The sequence below is a fragment of the Rattus norvegicus genome, chromosome 14 (assembly GCF_036323735.1).
Source record: "Rattus norvegicus strain BN/NHsdMcwi chromosome 14, GRCr8, whole genome shotgun sequence".
NCBI classification, from domain to species: Eukaryota; Metazoa; Chordata; class Mammalia; order Rodentia; family Muridae; genus Rattus; species Rattus norvegicus.
Window position 1 is genome coordinate 88,368,535 of NC_086032.1, and position 18,567 is coordinate 88,387,101.

Below are 18,567 nucleotides of genomic sequence, written 5' to 3' on the forward strand. Positions count from 1 at the left end.
GCTTTTGGGCTAATATCCAGTTATCAATGAGTGTATACCATGTGTGTTTTTCTGTGATTGGGTTCCCTCACTCAGGATGATATTTTCCAGTTCCATCCATTTGCCTATGAATTTCATAAAGTCATTGTTTTTGATAGCTGAGTAATATTCCATTGTGTAGATGTTCCACATTTTCTGTATCCATTCCTCTGTTGAAGGGCATCTGGGCTCTTTCCAGCTTCTGGCTATTATAAATAAGGCTGCGATGAACATAGTGGAGCATGGAGCTTTGTTGTATGTTGGGGCATCTTTTGGGTATATGCCCAAGAGAGGTATAGCTGGGTCCTCAGGTAGTTCAGTGTCCAATTTTCTGAGGAACCTCCAGATTGATTTCCAGAATGGTTGTACCAGTCTGCAATCCCAACAACAATGGAAGAGTGTTTCTCTTTCTTCACATCCTTGTCAGCATCTGCTGTCACCTGAGTTTTTGATCTTAGCCATTCTCACTGGTGTGAGGTGGAATCTCAAGGTTGTTTTGATTTGCATTTCCCTTATGAATAAAGATGTTGAACATTTCTTTAGGTATTTCTCAGCCATTCGGCATTCCTCAGCTGTGAATTGTTTGTTTAGCACTGAACCCAATTTTAATAGGATTATTTGTCTCCCTGCAGTTTAACTTCTTGAGTTCTTTGTATATTTTGGATACAAGCCCTCTATCAGTTGTAGGATTGATAAAGATCTTTTCCCAACCTGTAGGTTGCCGTTTTGTCCTAACCACAGTGTCCTTTGCCTTACAGAAGCTTTGCAGTTTTATGAGATCCCATTTGTCAATTCTTAATCTTAGAGCATAAGCCATTTGTGTTTTGTTCAGGAAATTTTCTCCAGGACCCATGTGTTCGAGATTCTTCCCCATTTTTTCTTCTATTAGTTTGAGTGTATCTGGTTTGATGTGGAGGTCCTTGATCCACTTGGACTTAAGCTTTGTACAGGGTGATAAGCATGGATCGATCTGCATTCTTCTACATTCTAACCTCTAGTTGAGCCAGCACCATTTGCTGAAAATGCTATCTTTTTTTCCATTGGATAGTTTTGGCTCCTTTGTCAAAAATCAAGGTGACCATAGGTGTGTGGGTTCATTTCTGGGTCTTCAATTCTGTTCCACTGGTCTATCTGCCCGTCTCTGTACCAATGCCATACAGCTTTTTATCACTATTGCTCTGTAATACTGCTTGAGTTCAGGGATAGTGATTCCCCCAGAAGTCCTTTTATTGTTGAGGATAAATTTAGTATCATGGGGTATTTTTTATTATTCCAGATGAATTTGCAAATTGTTCTGTCTAACTCTGTGAAGAATTGGATTGGTATTTTGATGGGGATTGCATTGAATCTGTAGATCGCTTTTGGTAAAATGGCCATTTTTAGTATATTAATCCGGCCAATCCATGAGCATGGGAGATCTTTCCATATTCTGAGATCATCTTCAATTTCTTTCTTCAGAGGCTTGAAGTTCTTATCATACTGATCTTTCACTTGCTTGGTTAAATTCACACTAAGGTATTTTATATTATTTGGTTCTATTATGAAGGGTGTCGCTTCCCTAATTTCTTTCTTGGCTTGTTTATCTTTTGTGTAGAGGAAGGCTACTGATTTATTTGAGTTAATTTTATACCCAGCCACTTTGCTGAAGGTGTTTATCAAGTTTACTAGTTCTCTGGTGGAACTTTTGGGATCACTTAAATATACTATCATATCATCTGCAAATAGTGATATTTTGACTACTTCTTTTCCAATTGGTATGCCTTTGATCTCCTTTTGTTGTCTGATTGCTCTGGCTAGAACTTCAAAAACTATATTGAATAAATAGGGAGAGAGTGGACAGCCTTGTCTAGTCCCTGATTTTAGTGGGATTGCTTCAAGTTTCTCTCCATTTAGTTTAATATTAGCTACTGGTTTGCTATATATGGCTTTTACTATGTTTAGATATGGGCCTTGAATTCCTTTTCTTTCCAGGACTTTTATCATGAAGGGGTGTTGAATTTTGTCAAATGCTTTCTCAGCATCTAATGAAATGATCATGTGGTTTTATCTTTCAGTTTGTTTACATAGTGGATTACATTGATGGTTTTCCATATATTATACCATCCCTGCATGCCTGGGATGAAGCCTACTTGATTATGGTGGATGATTGTTTTGATGTGCTCTTGGATTCAGTTTGCCAGAATTTTATTGAGTATTTTTGCATCAATATTCATAAGGGAAATTGGTCTGAAGTTCTCTTTCTTTGTTGTGTCTTTGTGTGGTTTAGGTATAAGAGTAATTGTGGCTTCGTAGAAGGTATTCGGTAGTGCTCCATCTGTTTCAATTTTGTGGAATAGTTTGGATAGTATTGGTATGAGGTCTTCTATGAAGGTCTGATAGAATTGTGCACTGAACTCATCTGGACCTGGGCTCTTTTTGGTTGGGAGACCTTTAATGACGATTTTTATTTCTTTAGGATTTATGGGGTTGTTTAAATGGTTTATCTGTTCCTGATTTAGAAGTCATGTTTTTGATAGCTGAGTAGTACTACATTGTGTAGATGTACCACATTTTTTGAATCAATTCCTCTGTTGAAGGGCATCTGGTTTCTTTCCAGCCTCTGACTATTATAAATAAGGCTGCTATGAACATAGTGGAGCTTGTGTCTTTGTTGTATGTTGGAGCATCTTTTGGGTATATGCCCAGGAGGGGTATAGTTGGGTCCTCTGGTAGTTCAATGTCTAATTTTCTGAGGAACCTCCAGACTGATTTCCAGAGTGGTTGTACCAGTCTGCAATCCCACCAACAATGGAGGAGTGTTCTTCTTTCTCCACATCCCCATCAGCATCTTGAGTTTTTGATCTTAGCCATTCTGACTGGTGTGAGGTGAAATCTCAGTGTTGTTTTGATTTGCATTTCCCTGATGACTAAGGATGTTGAGCATTTCTTTAGGTATTTCTCAGCCATTCGATATTCCTCAGCTGATAATTTTCTAGCTCTATACCCCATTTTTTAATAGGATTATTTGGCTCTCTGGAGTCTAACTTCTTGAGTTCTTTTTATATTTTGGGTATTAGCCCTCTATCAGATGTAGGATTGGTAAAGATCTTTTTGCAACCTGTTGGTGGCCATTTCGTCCTAATGACAGTTGTCTTTGCCTTATAGAAGCTTTGCAGTTTTATGAGGGCCCATTTGTCAATTCTTGATCTTAGAGCATAAGCCATTGCTATTTTGTTCAGGAAATTTTCCCCAGTGCCCATGTGATCGAGACTCTTCCAAGCTTTTTCTTCTATTAGTTTGAGTGTATCTGGTTTGATGTAGAGGTCCTTGATCCATGTGGACTTAAGCTTTGTACAAGGGCAGTAAAAATGGATCGATTTGCATTCTTCCACATGCTAACCTTCAGTTGAACCAGCAACATTCATTAAAAATGCTTTTTTTCCAATGGATGATTTAAGTTCCTTTGTCAAAGATCAAGTGACCATAGGTTTTTGGTTTCATTTCTGCATCTTCAATTCTATTTTACTCATTTATCTGACTGTCTCTGTACCAATACCATACAGTTTTTATGACAATTGCTCTGTAATACTGCTTGAGGTCAGGGATGGTGATTTCCCCAGAAGTTATATTGTTGTTGAGTATAGTTTTCACTATCCTGGGTTTTTTGTTATTCCAAATGAATTTGCGAATTGCTCTATCTAACTCTATAAAGAATTGAGTTGGAATTTTGATGAGGACTGCATTGAATCTGTAGATTGCTTTTGACAAAATGGCCATCTTTACTATATTAAGTCTGCCAATCCATGACCAAGGAAGGTTTTTCCATCTTCTGAGATCTTCCTCAATTTCTTTCTTTAGAGACTTGGAGTTCTTATCATACAGATCTTTCACTTGCTTGGTTAAAGTCACATCAAGATATTTTATATTATTTGGGAACTGTTGTGAAGGGTGTCATGTCCTTAATTTCTTTCTCAACCTGTTTATCCTCTGAGTCGAGGAAGGCTACTAATTTGTTCGAGTTAATTTTATAGCCTGACACTTTGCTGAAGTTGTTTATCAGGTTAAGTAGTTCTCTAGTGGAACTTTTGGGGTAACAAGTATATTATCATATCAACTGCAAATAATGATATTTTGATTTCTTCCCTTCTAACTCGTATCCCTTTGACCTCCTTTCGCTGTCTGATTGCTCTGACTAGGACTTTGAGTACTATATTGAATAAGTAGGGAGAGAGTAGGCAGCCTTGTCTAGTCTCTGATTTTAGTGGGATTGCTTCAAGTTTATCTTCATTTAGTTTGATGTTAGCTACTGGTTTGCTGTATATTGCTTTTACTATGTTTAGATATGGGCCTTGAATTCCTGATCTTTCCAGAATTCTTATAATGAAGGGGTGTTGAATTTTGTCAAATGCTTTCTCAGCATCTAATGAAATGATCATTTATTTCTTACCTTTGGGTTTGTTTATATAGTGGAGTACATTGATGGATTTTCTTATATTGAACCATCCCTGCAACCCTGGGATGAAGCCTACTTGATCGTGATGAATGATTGTTTTGATGTATTGTGGATTTGGTTTGCCAGAATTTTATTGAGTATTTTTGTGTCGATATTCATAAGGGAGATTGGTCTGAAGTTCTCTTTCTTTGTTGGGTCTTGTGTGGTTTCGGCATAAGAGTAACTGTGGCTTCATAGAAGAAATTTGGTAGTGCTCCGTCTGTTTTTATTTTGTGGAATAATTTCGCCAGTATTGGTATGAGGTCTTCTATGAAAGTTTGATAGAATTCTGCACTGAACTCATCTGGACCTGGGCTCTCTTTGGTTGGGAGACTTTTAATAACTGCTTCTATTTCTTTAGGACTTATGGGGTTGTTTAGATGGTTTATTTGTTCCTGATTTAATTTTGGTACCTGGTATCTGTCTAGAAAATTGTCCATTTCCTCCAGATTTTCCATTTTAATTGAATATAGGCGTTTATAGTAGGATCTGATGATTTTTTTTAATTTCTTCAGATTTTGTTGCCATCTCTCCCCATTCATTTCTGATTTTGTTAATTTGGATACACTCTCTGTGACCTCTGGTTAGCCTGGCTAAGGATTTATCTATCTTGTTGATTTTCTCAAAAACCAGCTCCTGGTTTTGTTGATTCTTTGTATAGTCCTTTTCATTTCTACTTGGTTGATTTCAGCCCTGAGTTTGATTATTTCCTGCCTTCTACTCCTCTTCGGTTTATTTATTTCTTTTTGTTCTAGAGCTTTTAGGCGTGCTGTCAAGCTGCTGACATATGCTCTCTCCTGTTTCTGCAAGCACTCAGAGCTATGAATTTTCCTCTTAGTACCACTTTCATTGTGTCCCATAATTTTGGGAATGTTGTATCTTCATTTTCATTAAATTCTAAGAAGTCTTTAATTTCTTTCTTTATTTCTTCCTTGACCAAGTTGTCATTGATTAAGCATTGTTCAACTTCCATATATATGTGGGCTTTCCATGATTATTGTTGTTAATGAAGACCAGTCTTAGTGCATGGTGATCTAATAGGATGCATGGGATTATTTCTATCTTTCTGTATCTGTTGAGGCTTGCTTTTTGTGTCAGATTATATGGTCAATTTTGAAGAAAATTCCATGAGGTTCTGAACAGAAGGTATATACTTTTGATTTCAGATGGAATGTTTTATAAATATCTGTTAAATCCATTTAGTTCATAACTTCTGTTAGTTTCTCTATGTCTCTGTTTAATTTCTGCTTCCATGATCTGTCCGTTGATGAGAGCGGGGTGTTGAAATGTCCTACTATTATCGTGTGAGGTGCAATGTGTGATTTGAGCTTTAGTATCATTTCTTTTATGAATTCAGATAACCTTGCATTTGGAGAATAGGTGTTTAGGATTGAGAGTTCATCTTGGTGAATTTTTCCTTTGAATATGCAGTTTCCTGCCTTATTTTTTTGATGACTTTTTGTTGAAAGTCAATTTCATCCACTATTAGAATGGCTACTTCCGTTTGTTTCTTCAGACCATTTGCTTGGAAAGTTGTTTTCCTGCCTTTTGCTCTGAGGTAGTGTCTATCTTTGTCATTGAGGTGTGTTTCCTGTATGCAGCAAAATGCTGGGTCCTCTTTATGGATCCATTCTGTTAGTCTATGTCTTTTCATTGGGGAATTGAGTCCATTGAAATTAAGAGATATTAAGGAATAGTGATTGTTGCTTTCTGTTATTTTGGTTGTTAGAGGTGAAATTATGTTTCTGTGTCTCTCTTCTTTTGGTTTCGTTGCAAGGGGATTACTTTCTTGCTTTTTCTAGGGTATGGTTTCCCTCCTTGTATTGGAGTTTCTATCTATTATATTTCTTTGTAGGGTTGGATTTATAGAAAGCTATTGTGTAAGTTTGGTTTTGTCATGGAATATATTGGTTTTTCCATCTATGTCAATTGAGAGTTTTGCTAGACATAGTAGCCTAGGCTGGCATTTGTATTATCTTAGTGTCTGTATGACATACTCCCATGATCTTCTGGCTTTCATAGTATCTGGTCAGAAATCTGGTGTAATTGTGATAGATTTGCCTTTATATGTTACTTGACCTTTCCCTCTTACTGCTTTTAATATTCTTTCTTTCTTTTTTTAGTGCATTTGGTGTTTTAACTATTATGTGACAGGAGGAATTTCTTTTCTTGTCCAATATATTTGGAGTTCTGTAAGTTTCTTGTATGGTCATGGGCATCTCTTTCTTTAGGTTAGGGAAGTTTTCTTGTATAATTTTGTTGAATATATTCAGTGGCCCTTTAAGTTGGGATTCTTCACTCTCTTCTATACCTATTATCCTTAGGTTTGATCTTCTCATTGTGTCCTATATTTCCTGAATGTTTTAGGTTATAAGCTTTATGCATTTTACATTATCTTTGATGGTTGTGTCAGTGTTTACTATGGTATCTTCTGCCCCTGAGATTCGCTCTTCTATATCTTGTATTCTGTTGGTGATGCTTGCATCTATGACTCTTGATCTCTTTCCTAGGTTTTCTAACTTCAGGGTTGTCTCCCTTTGTGCTTTTTTATTGTTTCTATTTCCATTTTTAAATCCTGGATGGTTTTGTTCAATTCCTTCACCTGTTTGGTTGTTTTTTCCTGTAATTCCTTAAGGGAGTTTTTGTGTCCTTCTTAAAGTCCTCCATCATCATCATAGAATGTGATTTTAAATCTAAATCATGCTTTCCCCATGTGTTTGGATATCCAGTATTTGCTTTGTTGGGAGAACTGGGCTCTGATGATGCCAAGTAGTCTTGGTTTCTGTTGCTTAGGACCCTGTGCTTGCCTCTTGCCATCAGTTTGTCTCTGGTCTTAGCTTGTCTTGCTGTGTCTGACAGTGGCTTGACCCTCCTGTAAGCCTGTGTGTCAGCACTCCTGTAGACCTATTTTCTTTCAGCCAGATCTAGGAAGATAGCACTCTGCTCTCAGGTTTGTAGGCACTTTAAGTGGCTGGCTTTCAACTCTTGGAGCAGGCAGAAACCCTAAGGGCCTTGCCCCTCACTGTTCCTAGGTCCCTCTTCTCAGGGAGCACAGATGGCACTAGGTGACTTCCTCTTGGGTCAGGAATGTGGGCAGAAAGTAGTTGTCTTGTCTGAGTTCTCTGGAGTGTTCTCACTTCTGAGGATCCAGCTGTCTCCCCCCAGGGAATTTGGGTGCAGGGAGCTGTGTGACTGGTTCAGTTCATTTCCTGGGGCAGGCAGAAACCAGCAGGTTCCTGCTGCTGATTGCTCCTGTATTCCTGTATCCAGAGGCAGTATGCAGTTTCCTCCTGGGCCAGGAATATGTGCAGAAGTTGGCAGAAGTGGCAGTCTGTCCTGAGGTCTCACAATTTTCCATACTTCTGGGAGTTCAGCTCACTCCCCCATGGGATTTGGGTGCAGGGAGCTGTGGGGTTTGTTCAGTTCAGTTCCTAGCACAGCCAGAAACCTGAAGTGCCCTGTCCCAGAGGACTTCTGCCTTTGTGTGTCCTGAGTCCACCGGGGATGTCACTTGGAGCAGAAAAGTTGGTCTTACTTCTGTTCTCAGGTGTGTAGGCTCTCAGTATGTGGTTTTTATAGATGAGTTTCCAACTACCCTAAATAAACTACATTATTTAAACATGTGACTCCTGAGGGTTTTTTATTTGCTTTTGTTTTGTTTTGTTTTCTTTTGTTTTGGTGTTTTTGTTTGTTTATATTTTGAGATTTCCAAGGTGCTGGCTCAGTGAATTGCAAACTCAAGATGACTTGAGCATAGATTTTTTTTTTTATTAACTTGAGTAATTCTTACATACATTTCGAGTGTTATTCCCTTTCCCGGTTTCCGGGCAAACATTCCCCTCCCTCCTCCCCTTCCTTATGGGTGTTCCCCTCCCAACCCTCCCCCCATTGCCGCCCTCCCCCCAACAGTCTAGTTCACTGGGGGTTCAGTCTTAGCAGGACCCAGGGCTTCCCCTTCCACTGGTGCTCTTACTAGGATATTCATTGCTACCTATAAGGTCAGAGTCCAGGGTCAGTCCATGTATAGTCTTTAGGTAGTGGCTTAGTCCCTGGAAGCTCTGGTTGCTTGACATTGTTGTACATATGGGGTCTCGAGCCCCTTCAAGCTCTTCCAGTTCTTTCTCTGATTCCTTCAACGGGGGTCCTATTCTCAGTTCAGTGGTTTGCTGCTGGCATTCGCCTCTGTATTTGCTGTATTCTGGCTGTGTCTCTCAGGAGCGATCTACATCCGGCTCCTGTCGGTCTGCACTTCTTTGCTTCATCCATCTTGTCTAATTGGGTGGCTGTATATGTATGGGCCACATGTGGGGCAGGCTCTGAATGGGTGTTCCTTCAGTCTCTGTTTTAATCTTTGCCTCTCCCTTCCCTGCCAAGGGTATTCTTTTTCCTCATTTAAAGAAGGAGTGAAGCATTCACATTTTGATCATCCGTCTTGAGTTTTGTTTGTTCTAGGGATCTAGGGTAATTCAAGCATTTGGGCTAATAGACACTTATCAATGAATGCATACCATGTATGTCTTTCTGTGATTGGGTTAGCTCAGACAGGATGATATTTTCCAGTTCCAACCATTTCCCTACAAATTTCATAAACTCGTTTTTGATAGCTGAGTAATATTCCATTGTGTAGATGTACCACATTTTCTGTATCCATTCCTCTGTTGAAGGGCATCTGGGTTCTTTCCATTTTCTGGCTATTATAAATAAGGCTGCGATGAACATAGTGGAGCACGTGTCTCTTTTATATGTTGAGGCATCTTTTGGGTATATGCCCAAGAGAGGTATAGCTGGATCCTCAGGCAGTTCAATGTCCAATTTTCTGAGGAACCTCCAGACTGATTTAGAGAATGGTTTTACCAGTCTGCAATCCCACCAACAATGGAGGAGTGTTCCTCTTTCTCCATATCCTCGCCAGCATCTGCTGTCACCTGAGTTTTTGATCTTAGCCATTCTCACTGGTGTGAGGTGAAATCTCAGGGTTGTTTTGATTTGCATTTCCCTTATGACTAAAGATGTTGAACATTTCTTTAGGTGTTTCTCAGCCATTAGGCATTCCTCAGCCGTGAATTCTTTGTTTAGCTCTGAACCCCATTTTTTTTTTTATTAACTTGAGTATTTCTTATATACATTTCAAGTGTTATTCCCTTTCCCGGTTTCCGGGCAAAATCCCCCTCCCCCCTCCCCTTCCTTATGGGTGTTCCCCTCCCAACCCTCCCCCCATTGCCGCCCTCCCCCCATAGTCTAGTTCACTGGGGGTTCAGTCTTAGCAGGACCCAGGGCTTCCCCTTCCACTGGTGCTCTTACTAGGATATTCATTGCTACCTATGGGGTCAGAGTCCAGGGTCAGTCCATATATAGTCTTTAGGTAGTGGCTTAGTCCCTGGAAGCTCTGGTTGCTTGACATTGTTGTACTTTTGGGGTCTCGAGCGCCTTCAAGCTCTTCCAGTTCTTTCTCTGATTCCTTCAACGGGGGACCTATTCTCAGCTCAGTGGTTTGCTGCTGGCATTCGCCTCTGTATTTGCTGTATTCTGGCTGTGTCTCTCAGGAGCGATCTACATCAGGCTCCTGTCGGTCTGCACTTCTTTGCTTCATCCATCTTGTCTAATTGGGTGGCTGTATATGTATGGGCCACATGTGGGGCAGGCTCTGAATGGGTGTTCCTTCAGTCTCTGTTTTAATCTTTGCCTCTCCCTTCCCTGCCAAGGGTATTCTTTTTCCTCATTTAAAGAAGGAGTGAAGCATTCACATTTTGATCATCCGTCTTGAGTTTTGTTTGTTCTAGGGCTCTAGGGTAATTCAAGCATTTGGGCTAATAGACACTTATCAATGAATGCATACCATGTATGTCTTTCTGTGATTGGGTTAGCTCAGACAGGATGATATTTTCCAGTTCCAACCATTTCCCTACAAATTTCATAAACTCGTTTTTGATAGCTGAGTAATATTCCATTGTGTAGATGTACCACATTTTCTGTATCCATTCCTCTGTTGAAGGGCATCTGGGTTCTTTCCATTTTCTGGCTATTATAAATAAGGCTGCGATGAACATAGTGGAGCACGTGTCTCTTTTATATGTTGAGGCATCTTTTGGGTATATGCCCAAGAGAGGTATAGCTGGATCCTCAGGCAGTTCAATGTCCAATTTTCTGAGGAACCTCCAGACTGATTTAGAGAATGGTTTTACCAGTCTGCAATCCCACCAACAATGGAGGAGTGTTCCTCTTTCTCCATATCCTCGCCAGCATCTGCTGTCACCTGAGTTTTTGATCTTAGCCATTCTCACTGGTGTGAGGTGAAATCTCAGGGTTGTTTTGATTTGCATTTCCCTTATGACTAAAGATGTTGAACATTTCTTTAGGTTTTTCTCAGCCATTAGGCATTCCTCAGCTGTGAATTCTTTGTTTAGCTCTGAACCCCATTTTTAATAGGGTTATTTGTTTCCCTGCGGTCTAACTTCTTGAGTTCTTTGTATATTTTGGATATAAGGCCTCTATCTGTTGCAGGATTGGTAAAGATCTTTTCCCAATCTGTTGGTTGCCATTTTGTTCTAACCACAGTGTCCTTTGCCTTACAGAAGCTTTGCAGTTTTATGAGATCCCATTTGTCGATTCTTGATCTTAGAGCATAAGCCATTGGTGTTTTGTTCAGGAAATTTTTTCCAGTGCCCATGTGTTCCAGATGCTTCCCTAGTTTTTCTTCTATTAGTTTGAGTGTGTCTGGTTTGATGTGGAGGTCCTTGATCCACTTGGACTTAAGCTTTGTACAGGGTGATAAGCATGGATCGATCTGCATTCTTCTACATGTTGCCCTCCAGTTGAACCAGCACCATTTGCTGAAAATGCTATCTTTTTTCCATTGGATGGTTTTGGCTCCTTTGTCAAAAATCAAGTGACCATAGGTGTGTGGGTTCATTTCTGGGTCTTCAATTCTATTCCATTGGTCTATCTGTCTGTCTCTGTACCAATACCATGCAGTTTTTATCACTATTGCTCTGTAATACTGCTTGAGTTCAGGGATAGTGATTCCCCCTGAAGTCCTTTTATTGTTGAGGATAGCTTTAGCTATCCTGGGTTTTTTGTTATTCCAGATGAATTTGCAAATTGTTCTGTTTAACTCTTTGAAGAATTGGATTGGTATTTTGATGGGGATTGCATTGAATCTGTAGATTGCTTTTGGTAAAATGGCCATTTTTACTATATTAATCCTGCCAATCCATGAGCATGGGAGATCTTTCCATCTTCTGAGGTCTTCTTCAATTTCTTTCCTCAGTGTCTTGAAGTTCTTATTGTACAGATCTTTTACTTGCTTGGTTAAAATCACACCGAGGTACTTTATATTATTTGGGTCTATTATGAAGGGTGTCGCTTCCCTAATTTGTTTCTCGGCTTCTTTCTCTTTTGTATAGAGGAAGGCAACTGATTTATTTGAGTTAATTTTATATCCAGCCACTTTGCTCAAGTTGTTTATCAGCTTTAGTAGTTCTCTGGTGGAACTTTTGGGATCACTTAAATATACTATCATATCATCTGCAAATAGTGATATTTTGACCTCTTCTTTTCCGATCTGTATCCCCTTGATCTCCTTTTGTTCTCTGATTGCTCTGGCTAGAACTTCAAGAACTACATTGAATAAGTAGGGAGAGAGTGGGCAGCCTTGTCTAGTCCCTGATTTTAGTGGGATTGCTTCAAGTTTCTCTCCATTTAGTTTAATGTTAGCAACTGGTTTGCTGTATATGGCTTTTACTATGTTTAGGTATGGGCCTTGAATTCCTATTCTTTCCAGGACTTTTATCATGAAGGGGTGTTGAATTTTGTCAAATGCTTTCTCAGCATCTAATGAAATGACCATGTGATTTTGTTCTTTCAGTTTGTTTATATAATGGATCACATTGATGGTTTTCCGTATATTAAACCATCCCTGCATGCCTGGGATGAAGCCTACTTGATCATGGTGGATGATTGTTTTGATGTGCTCTTGAATTCGGTTTGCCAGAATTTTATTGAGTATTTTTGCGTCGATATTCATAAGGGAAATTGGTCTGAAGTTCTCTTTCTTTGTTGTGTCTTAGTGTGGTTTAGGTATAAGAGTAATTGTGGCTTCGTAGAAGGAGTTCGGTAGTGATCCATCTGTTTCAATTTTGTGGAATGGTTTGGATAATATTGGTATGAGGTCTTCTATGAAGGTTTGATAGAATTCTGCACTAAACCCGTCTGGACCTGGGCTCTTTTTGGTTGGGAGACCTTTAATGACTGCTTCTATTTCCTTAGGAGTTATGGGGTTGTTTAACTGGTTTATCTGTTCCTGATTTAACTTCGGTACCTGGTATCTGTCTAGGAAATTGTCCATTTCCTGAAGATTTTCAAGTTTTGTTGAATATAGGTTTTTATAGTAAGATCTGATGATTTTTTGAATTTCCTCTGAATCTGTAGTTATGTCTCCCTTTTCATTTCTGATTTTGTTAATTTGGACGCACTCTCTGTGTCCTCTCATTAGTCTGGCTAAGGGTTTATCTATCTTGTTGATTTTCTCAAAGAACCAACTTTTGGTTCTGTTGATTATTTCTATGGTCCTTTTTGTTTCTACTTGGTTGATTTCAGCTCTGAGTTTGATTATTTCCTGCCTTCTACTCCTCCTGGGTGTATTTGCTTCTTTTTGTTCTAGAGCTTTTAGGTGTGCTGTCAAGCTGCTCATATATGCTCTTTCCTGTTTCTTTCTGTAGGCACTCAGCGCTATGAGTTTTCCTCTTAGCACAGCTTTCATTGTGTACCATAAGTTTGGGTATGTTGTACCTTCATTTTCATTAAATTCTAAAAAGTTTTTAATTTCTTTCTTTATTTCTTCCTTGACCAGGTTATCATTGAGTAGAGCATTGTTCAATTTCCACGTATATGTGGGCATTCTTCCCTTATTGTTATTGAAGACCAGTTTTAGGCCATGGTGGTCCGATAGCACGCATGGGATTATTTCTATCTTTCTGTACCTGTTGAGGCCCGTTTTTTGACCAATTATATGGTCAATTTTGGAGAAAGTACCATGAGGAGCTGAGAAGAAGGTATATCCTTTTGCTTTAGGATAGAATGTTCTATAAATATTCGTTAAGTCCATTTGGCTCATGACTTCTCTTAGTCTGTCTACATCTCTGTTTAATTTCTGTTTCCATGATCTGTCCATTGATGAGAGTGGGGTGTTGAAATGTCCCACTGTTATTGTGTGAGGTGCATTGTGTGTTTTGAGCTTTAGTAAGGTTTCTTTTACGTATTTAGGTGCCCTTGTATTTGGGGCATAGATATTTAGGATTGAGAGTTCATCTTGGTGGATTTTTCCTTTGATGAATATGAAGTGTCCTTCCTTATCTTTTTTGATGACTTTTAGTTGAAAATTGATTTTATTTGATATTAGAATGGCTACTCCAGCTTGCTTCTTCTGACCATTTGCTTGGAAAGTTGTTTTCCAGCCTTTCACTCTGAGGTAGTGTCTGTCTTTGTCTCTGAGGTGTGTTTCCTGCAGGCAGCAGAATGCAGGGTCCTCGTTGCGTATCCAGTTTGTTAATCTATTTCTTTTTATTGGGGAGTTGAGGCCATTGATGTTGAGAGATATTAAGGAATAGTGATTATTGCTTCCTGTTATATTCATATTTGGATGTGAGGTTATGTTTGTGTGCTTTCATTCTTTTTGTTTTGTTGCCAAGACGATTAGTTTCTTGCTTCTTCTAGGGTATAGCTTGCCTCCTTATGTTGGGCTTTACCATTTATTATCCTTTGTAGTGCTGGATTTGTAGAAAGATATTGTGTAAATTTGTTTTTGTCATGGAATATCTTGGTTTCTCCATCTATGTTAATTGAGAGTTTTGTAGGATACAGTAACCTGGGCTGGCATTTGTGTTCTCTTAGGGTCTGTATGACATCAGTCCAGGATCTTCTGGCCTTCATAATTTCTGGCGAGAAGTCTGGTGTGATTCTGATAGGTCTGCCTTTATATGTTACTTGACCTTTTTCCCTTACTGCTTTTAATATTCTTTCTTTATTTTGTGCGTTTGGTGTTTTGACAATTATGTGACGGGAGGTGTTTCTTTTCTGGTCCAATCTATTTGGAGTTCTGTAGGCTTCTTGTATGTCTATGGGTATCTCTTTTTTTAGGTTAGGGAAGTTTTCTTCTATGATTTTGTTGAAGATATTTACTGGTCCTTTGAGCTGGGAGTCTTCACTCTCTTCTATACCTATTATCCTTAGGTTTGATCTTCTTATTGAGTCCTGGATTTCCTGTATGTTTTGGACCAGTAGCTTTTTCCGCTTTACATTATCTTTGACAGTTGAGTCAATGATTTCTATGGAATCTTCTGCTCCTGAGATTCTCTCTTCCATCTCTTGTATTCTGTTGGTGAAGCTTGTATCTACAGCTCCTTGTCTCTTCTTTTGGTTTTCTATATCCAGGGTTGTTTCCATGTGTTCTTTCTTGATTGCTTCTATTTCCATTTTTAATTCCTTCAACTGTTTGATTGTGTTTTCCTGGAATTCTTTCAGGGATTTTTCTGACTCCTCTCTATGGGCTTCTACTTGTTTATTTATGATTTCCTGATATTCTTTCAGGGATTTTTGTGTCTCCTCTCTATGGGCTTCTACTTGTTTATTTATGTTTTCCTGGAATTCTTTCAGGCATTTTTGCGATTCCTCTCTGTAGGCTTCTACTTGTTCTCTAATGGATTTCTTCACGTCTTTCTTGAAGTCCTCCAGCATCATGATCAAATATGATTTTGAAACTAGATCTTGCTTTTCTGGTGTGTTTGGATATTCCATGTTTGTTTTGGTGGGAGAATTGGGCTCCGATGATGCCATGTAGTCTTGGTTTCTGTTGCTTGGGTTCCTGCGCTTGCCTCTCGCCATCAGATTATCTCTAGTGTTACTTTGTTCTGCTATTTCTGAGAGTGGCTAGACTGTCCTATAAGCCTGTGTGTCAGGAGTGCTATAGACCTGTTTTCCTCTCTTTCAGTCAGTTATGGGGACAGAGTGTTCTGCTTTCGGGCGTGTAGTTTTTCCTCTCTACAGGTCTTCAGCTGTTCCTGTGGGCCTGTGTCTTGAGTTCACCAGGCAGGTCACTTGCAGCAGAAAAGTTGGTCTTACCTGTGGTCCTGAGGCTCAAGTTTGCTCGCGGGGTGCTGCCCTCGGTCTCTCTGTGGCGGCAGCAAGCAGGAAGATCTGTGCCGCCCTTTCCCAGAGCTTCAGTGCATCAGGGTTCCAGCTGGCCTTTGGTGTTTTCCTCTGGCGTCAGAGATGTATGTGCAGAGAGCAGTCTCTTCTGGTTTCCCAGGCTTGTCTGCCTCTCTGAAGGTTTAGTTCTCCCTCCCACGGGATTTGGGTGCAGAGAACTGTTTATCCGGTCTGTTTCCTTCAGGTTCTGGCGGTGTCTCAGGCAGGGGTCCTACCGCTCCTGGGCCCTCCCCCACGGGAGCCCAGAGGCCTTATACAGTTTCCTCTTGGGCCAGGGATGTGGGCAGGGGTGGGCAGTGTTGGTGGTCTCTTCCGCTCTGCAGCCTCAGGAGTGCCCACCTGACCAGGCGGTGAGGTCTCTCTCTCTCATGGGGTCTGGGAGCAGAGAGCTGCTGCAGTTCGGTATCCGCGGGTGTGGGACTTCCGGTAAACACAGGACGTGCCCGGTCCTAGAGGAATTCTGCCTCTGTGTGTCCCAAGCTCACCAGGCAGCTTTCTTGCAGCAGAAAAGTTGGTCTTACCTGTGGTCCCGAGTTGAGCATAGATTTTATTTCCTCTCCTTTCCCCACCCAGTATTCTTGGTGATTTTGACCAGCCTTGCTCACATGTATAGCTGCTGCAGGTTCATGGTCTCATTTCAGTTAGATTTATATCCTCTGGGGTGTAGACTATCAGTTATATTATAGAATTTCATGCTGTCATAAGTTACACTAATGAAATGAATGACCAATGAAACATAGGATGTATTTGATTTGTTTTGTGATGTGATTGAGACAAAAGAAATGCAAACAAGTGTAATTTGTGAAGATATGTAAAATATATGCATTTTCTTTATCTGAATTCCCCAAAGGTATTTTTGATGCTGCTGCAAGATACCAACAAAAAGTCTTACATCACTCCAGACAACAAATTAGAGTCTCAGAATGAGAAACCTGTAGGACCATGTCTTCGCCACTGTAAGTAGTGTATGTAGCCTTTTGCATGTCTCTTTAATGCAAAAGGGTACCGACCTCATTTAACATTAGTCTATGTAAAAGGAAGAATAGTAGATGCCTCATGATGGGGCAGAAGTGGTTGGTCTGACCAACCTGAGCAAATTTACATCGGAGTTTGTTGATATATTTTCTGAGAAACATATCTTATCAGAAATGTCTTGGTATATACAATTAGCATACTGGATCTTGTTTATCTGGGTTTACCATAACCACATACAGACCAAAGCTACTTAAGTCCATGGCATATTTATGAGGGGTAGCTATATGCCATTAATAATGGATTTATGTGGCTTATGGGAGCACCAAAGATGAGACTTGTGTTCATTAGCTTGTGTCCTAGACTTTGCACACAGCCTTGAATCTGACAGGCCTTGCTTACATGTGTTGCTTCTGCAGGTTCATGGTCTTATTTTGGCTAGAATTATACCCTTCTTTGGGCAAGTATTAGGAGCTGGGCAGAAGCCAGGCTTGGTTTTCATAGGATGGACTGTGGTTCTAGTCTAGTGCACTTCCTACCACATGTTAGCCAGAACTCACCAGTGCACATAGAACCTGGGTCTAGAGATATAAATGGTGACACCTCTTCTTCAGAAAGTACAGACTTTGGGGACACAGACCTCCACACCCCAGGATAAATCACAAGAATTAAAACTGATGTGGTGATTGAGTATCAGAGTCTCCCCAGCACTGTATGAATGTTGCCAATGCCTTATTTCTTCTCTCTCTCTTGATAATATCAGGTATAAGACACATACATTGGTTGTCAAAATTGATGTTCAATTGGTTTCTAACTATGGTGTTAGTTTGCATTTCTCTAATGATTGTGTCAAACATCTCTCCTGTTCACAATGTACTATTGAAATATAATTTTATGAGCCACAATTTACCCATTTAAAATACACAACTTAATGCCTCGTTATTCATGTACAACCATTACTACACTCAGTCTTGGAGTGTTATTATTAATACTTCAAACAGAACGTTATGTCACTTATCCATCACTCTGCAGGATTCCCATCACTCCAGCCTTAAGAGACTTCAAGCATATCCTTTATCATTCCATATTAGCCTGCTGTTGAAATTTTGTGTGGATGAAGTATACAGCTGGTCCTTTTCCAGCTTCTATGAACATATTTTTCATTCAGTTGTCAAGTAAAGCTCCTATTGCATGTGGATACCACGTTATTCTGTTCATTTATCATTTGATGAAAACTTGGGTTGTTTCCAATTTTTCTTTTGCTGTTAGAACATGCCCCTAGAACTAATGTTTCATGAGTATGTGCTTTTAAGTAGATACCTGTCTTAGTCAGGGTTTCTATTTCTGCAGAAACATCATGAACAAGAAACGGGTTGGGGAGGAAAGGGCTTATTCAATTTACACTGTCCACATTGATGTTCACCAGCAAAGGAAGTCAGGACTGGAACTCAAGCAGGTCAGGAGGCAGGAGTTGATGCAGCAGCCTTGGAGGAATGTTACTTACTGACTTGCTTCCCCTGGTTTGCTCAGCTTGTTCTCTTATAGAACCCAAGACTACCAGCCCAGGGATGGCACCACCCACAATGGGCTGGGTCCTCCCCTCTTGATCACTAGTTGAGTAAATACCTTACAGCTGGATCTCATGGAGGTATTTCCTGAACTGAGGCTCCTTTCTCTCTGATAACTTCAGTTTGTGTCAAGTTGACACATAAAACCAGCCAGTAAAATACCTATGAATAGAATTGCTGGATCATATGCTTAACCATTTGAGAAAGATTCTTATCTGTCAATATCTCATATTTTTACAAGCAGCATTAAGTTTCTAATTCCCTTTGTCCTCACCAATACACTGATTAATAATTCTGGGAATTCCTTCATACAGTTTTTGATTGTTTAGTAAAATT

At 39.8% G+C, this 18,567-nt stretch overlaps 1 protein-coding gene across 1 annotated transcript in view; it reads left to right on the forward strand.

Annotated features, from left to right (window-relative positions):
• Window positions 1-18,567, forward strand: part of Abca13 (ATP binding cassette subfamily A member 13) — a 502,723-nt gene that overhangs the window by 281,389 nt on the left and 202,767 nt on the right. The window contains exon 42 of the mRNA XM_063273790.1: window positions 16,542-16,647. Coding sequence (XP_063129860.1) covers window positions 16,542-16,647 — 106 coding nt within the window. The remainder of the gene's footprint in view (window positions 1-16,541; window positions 16,648-18,567) is intronic.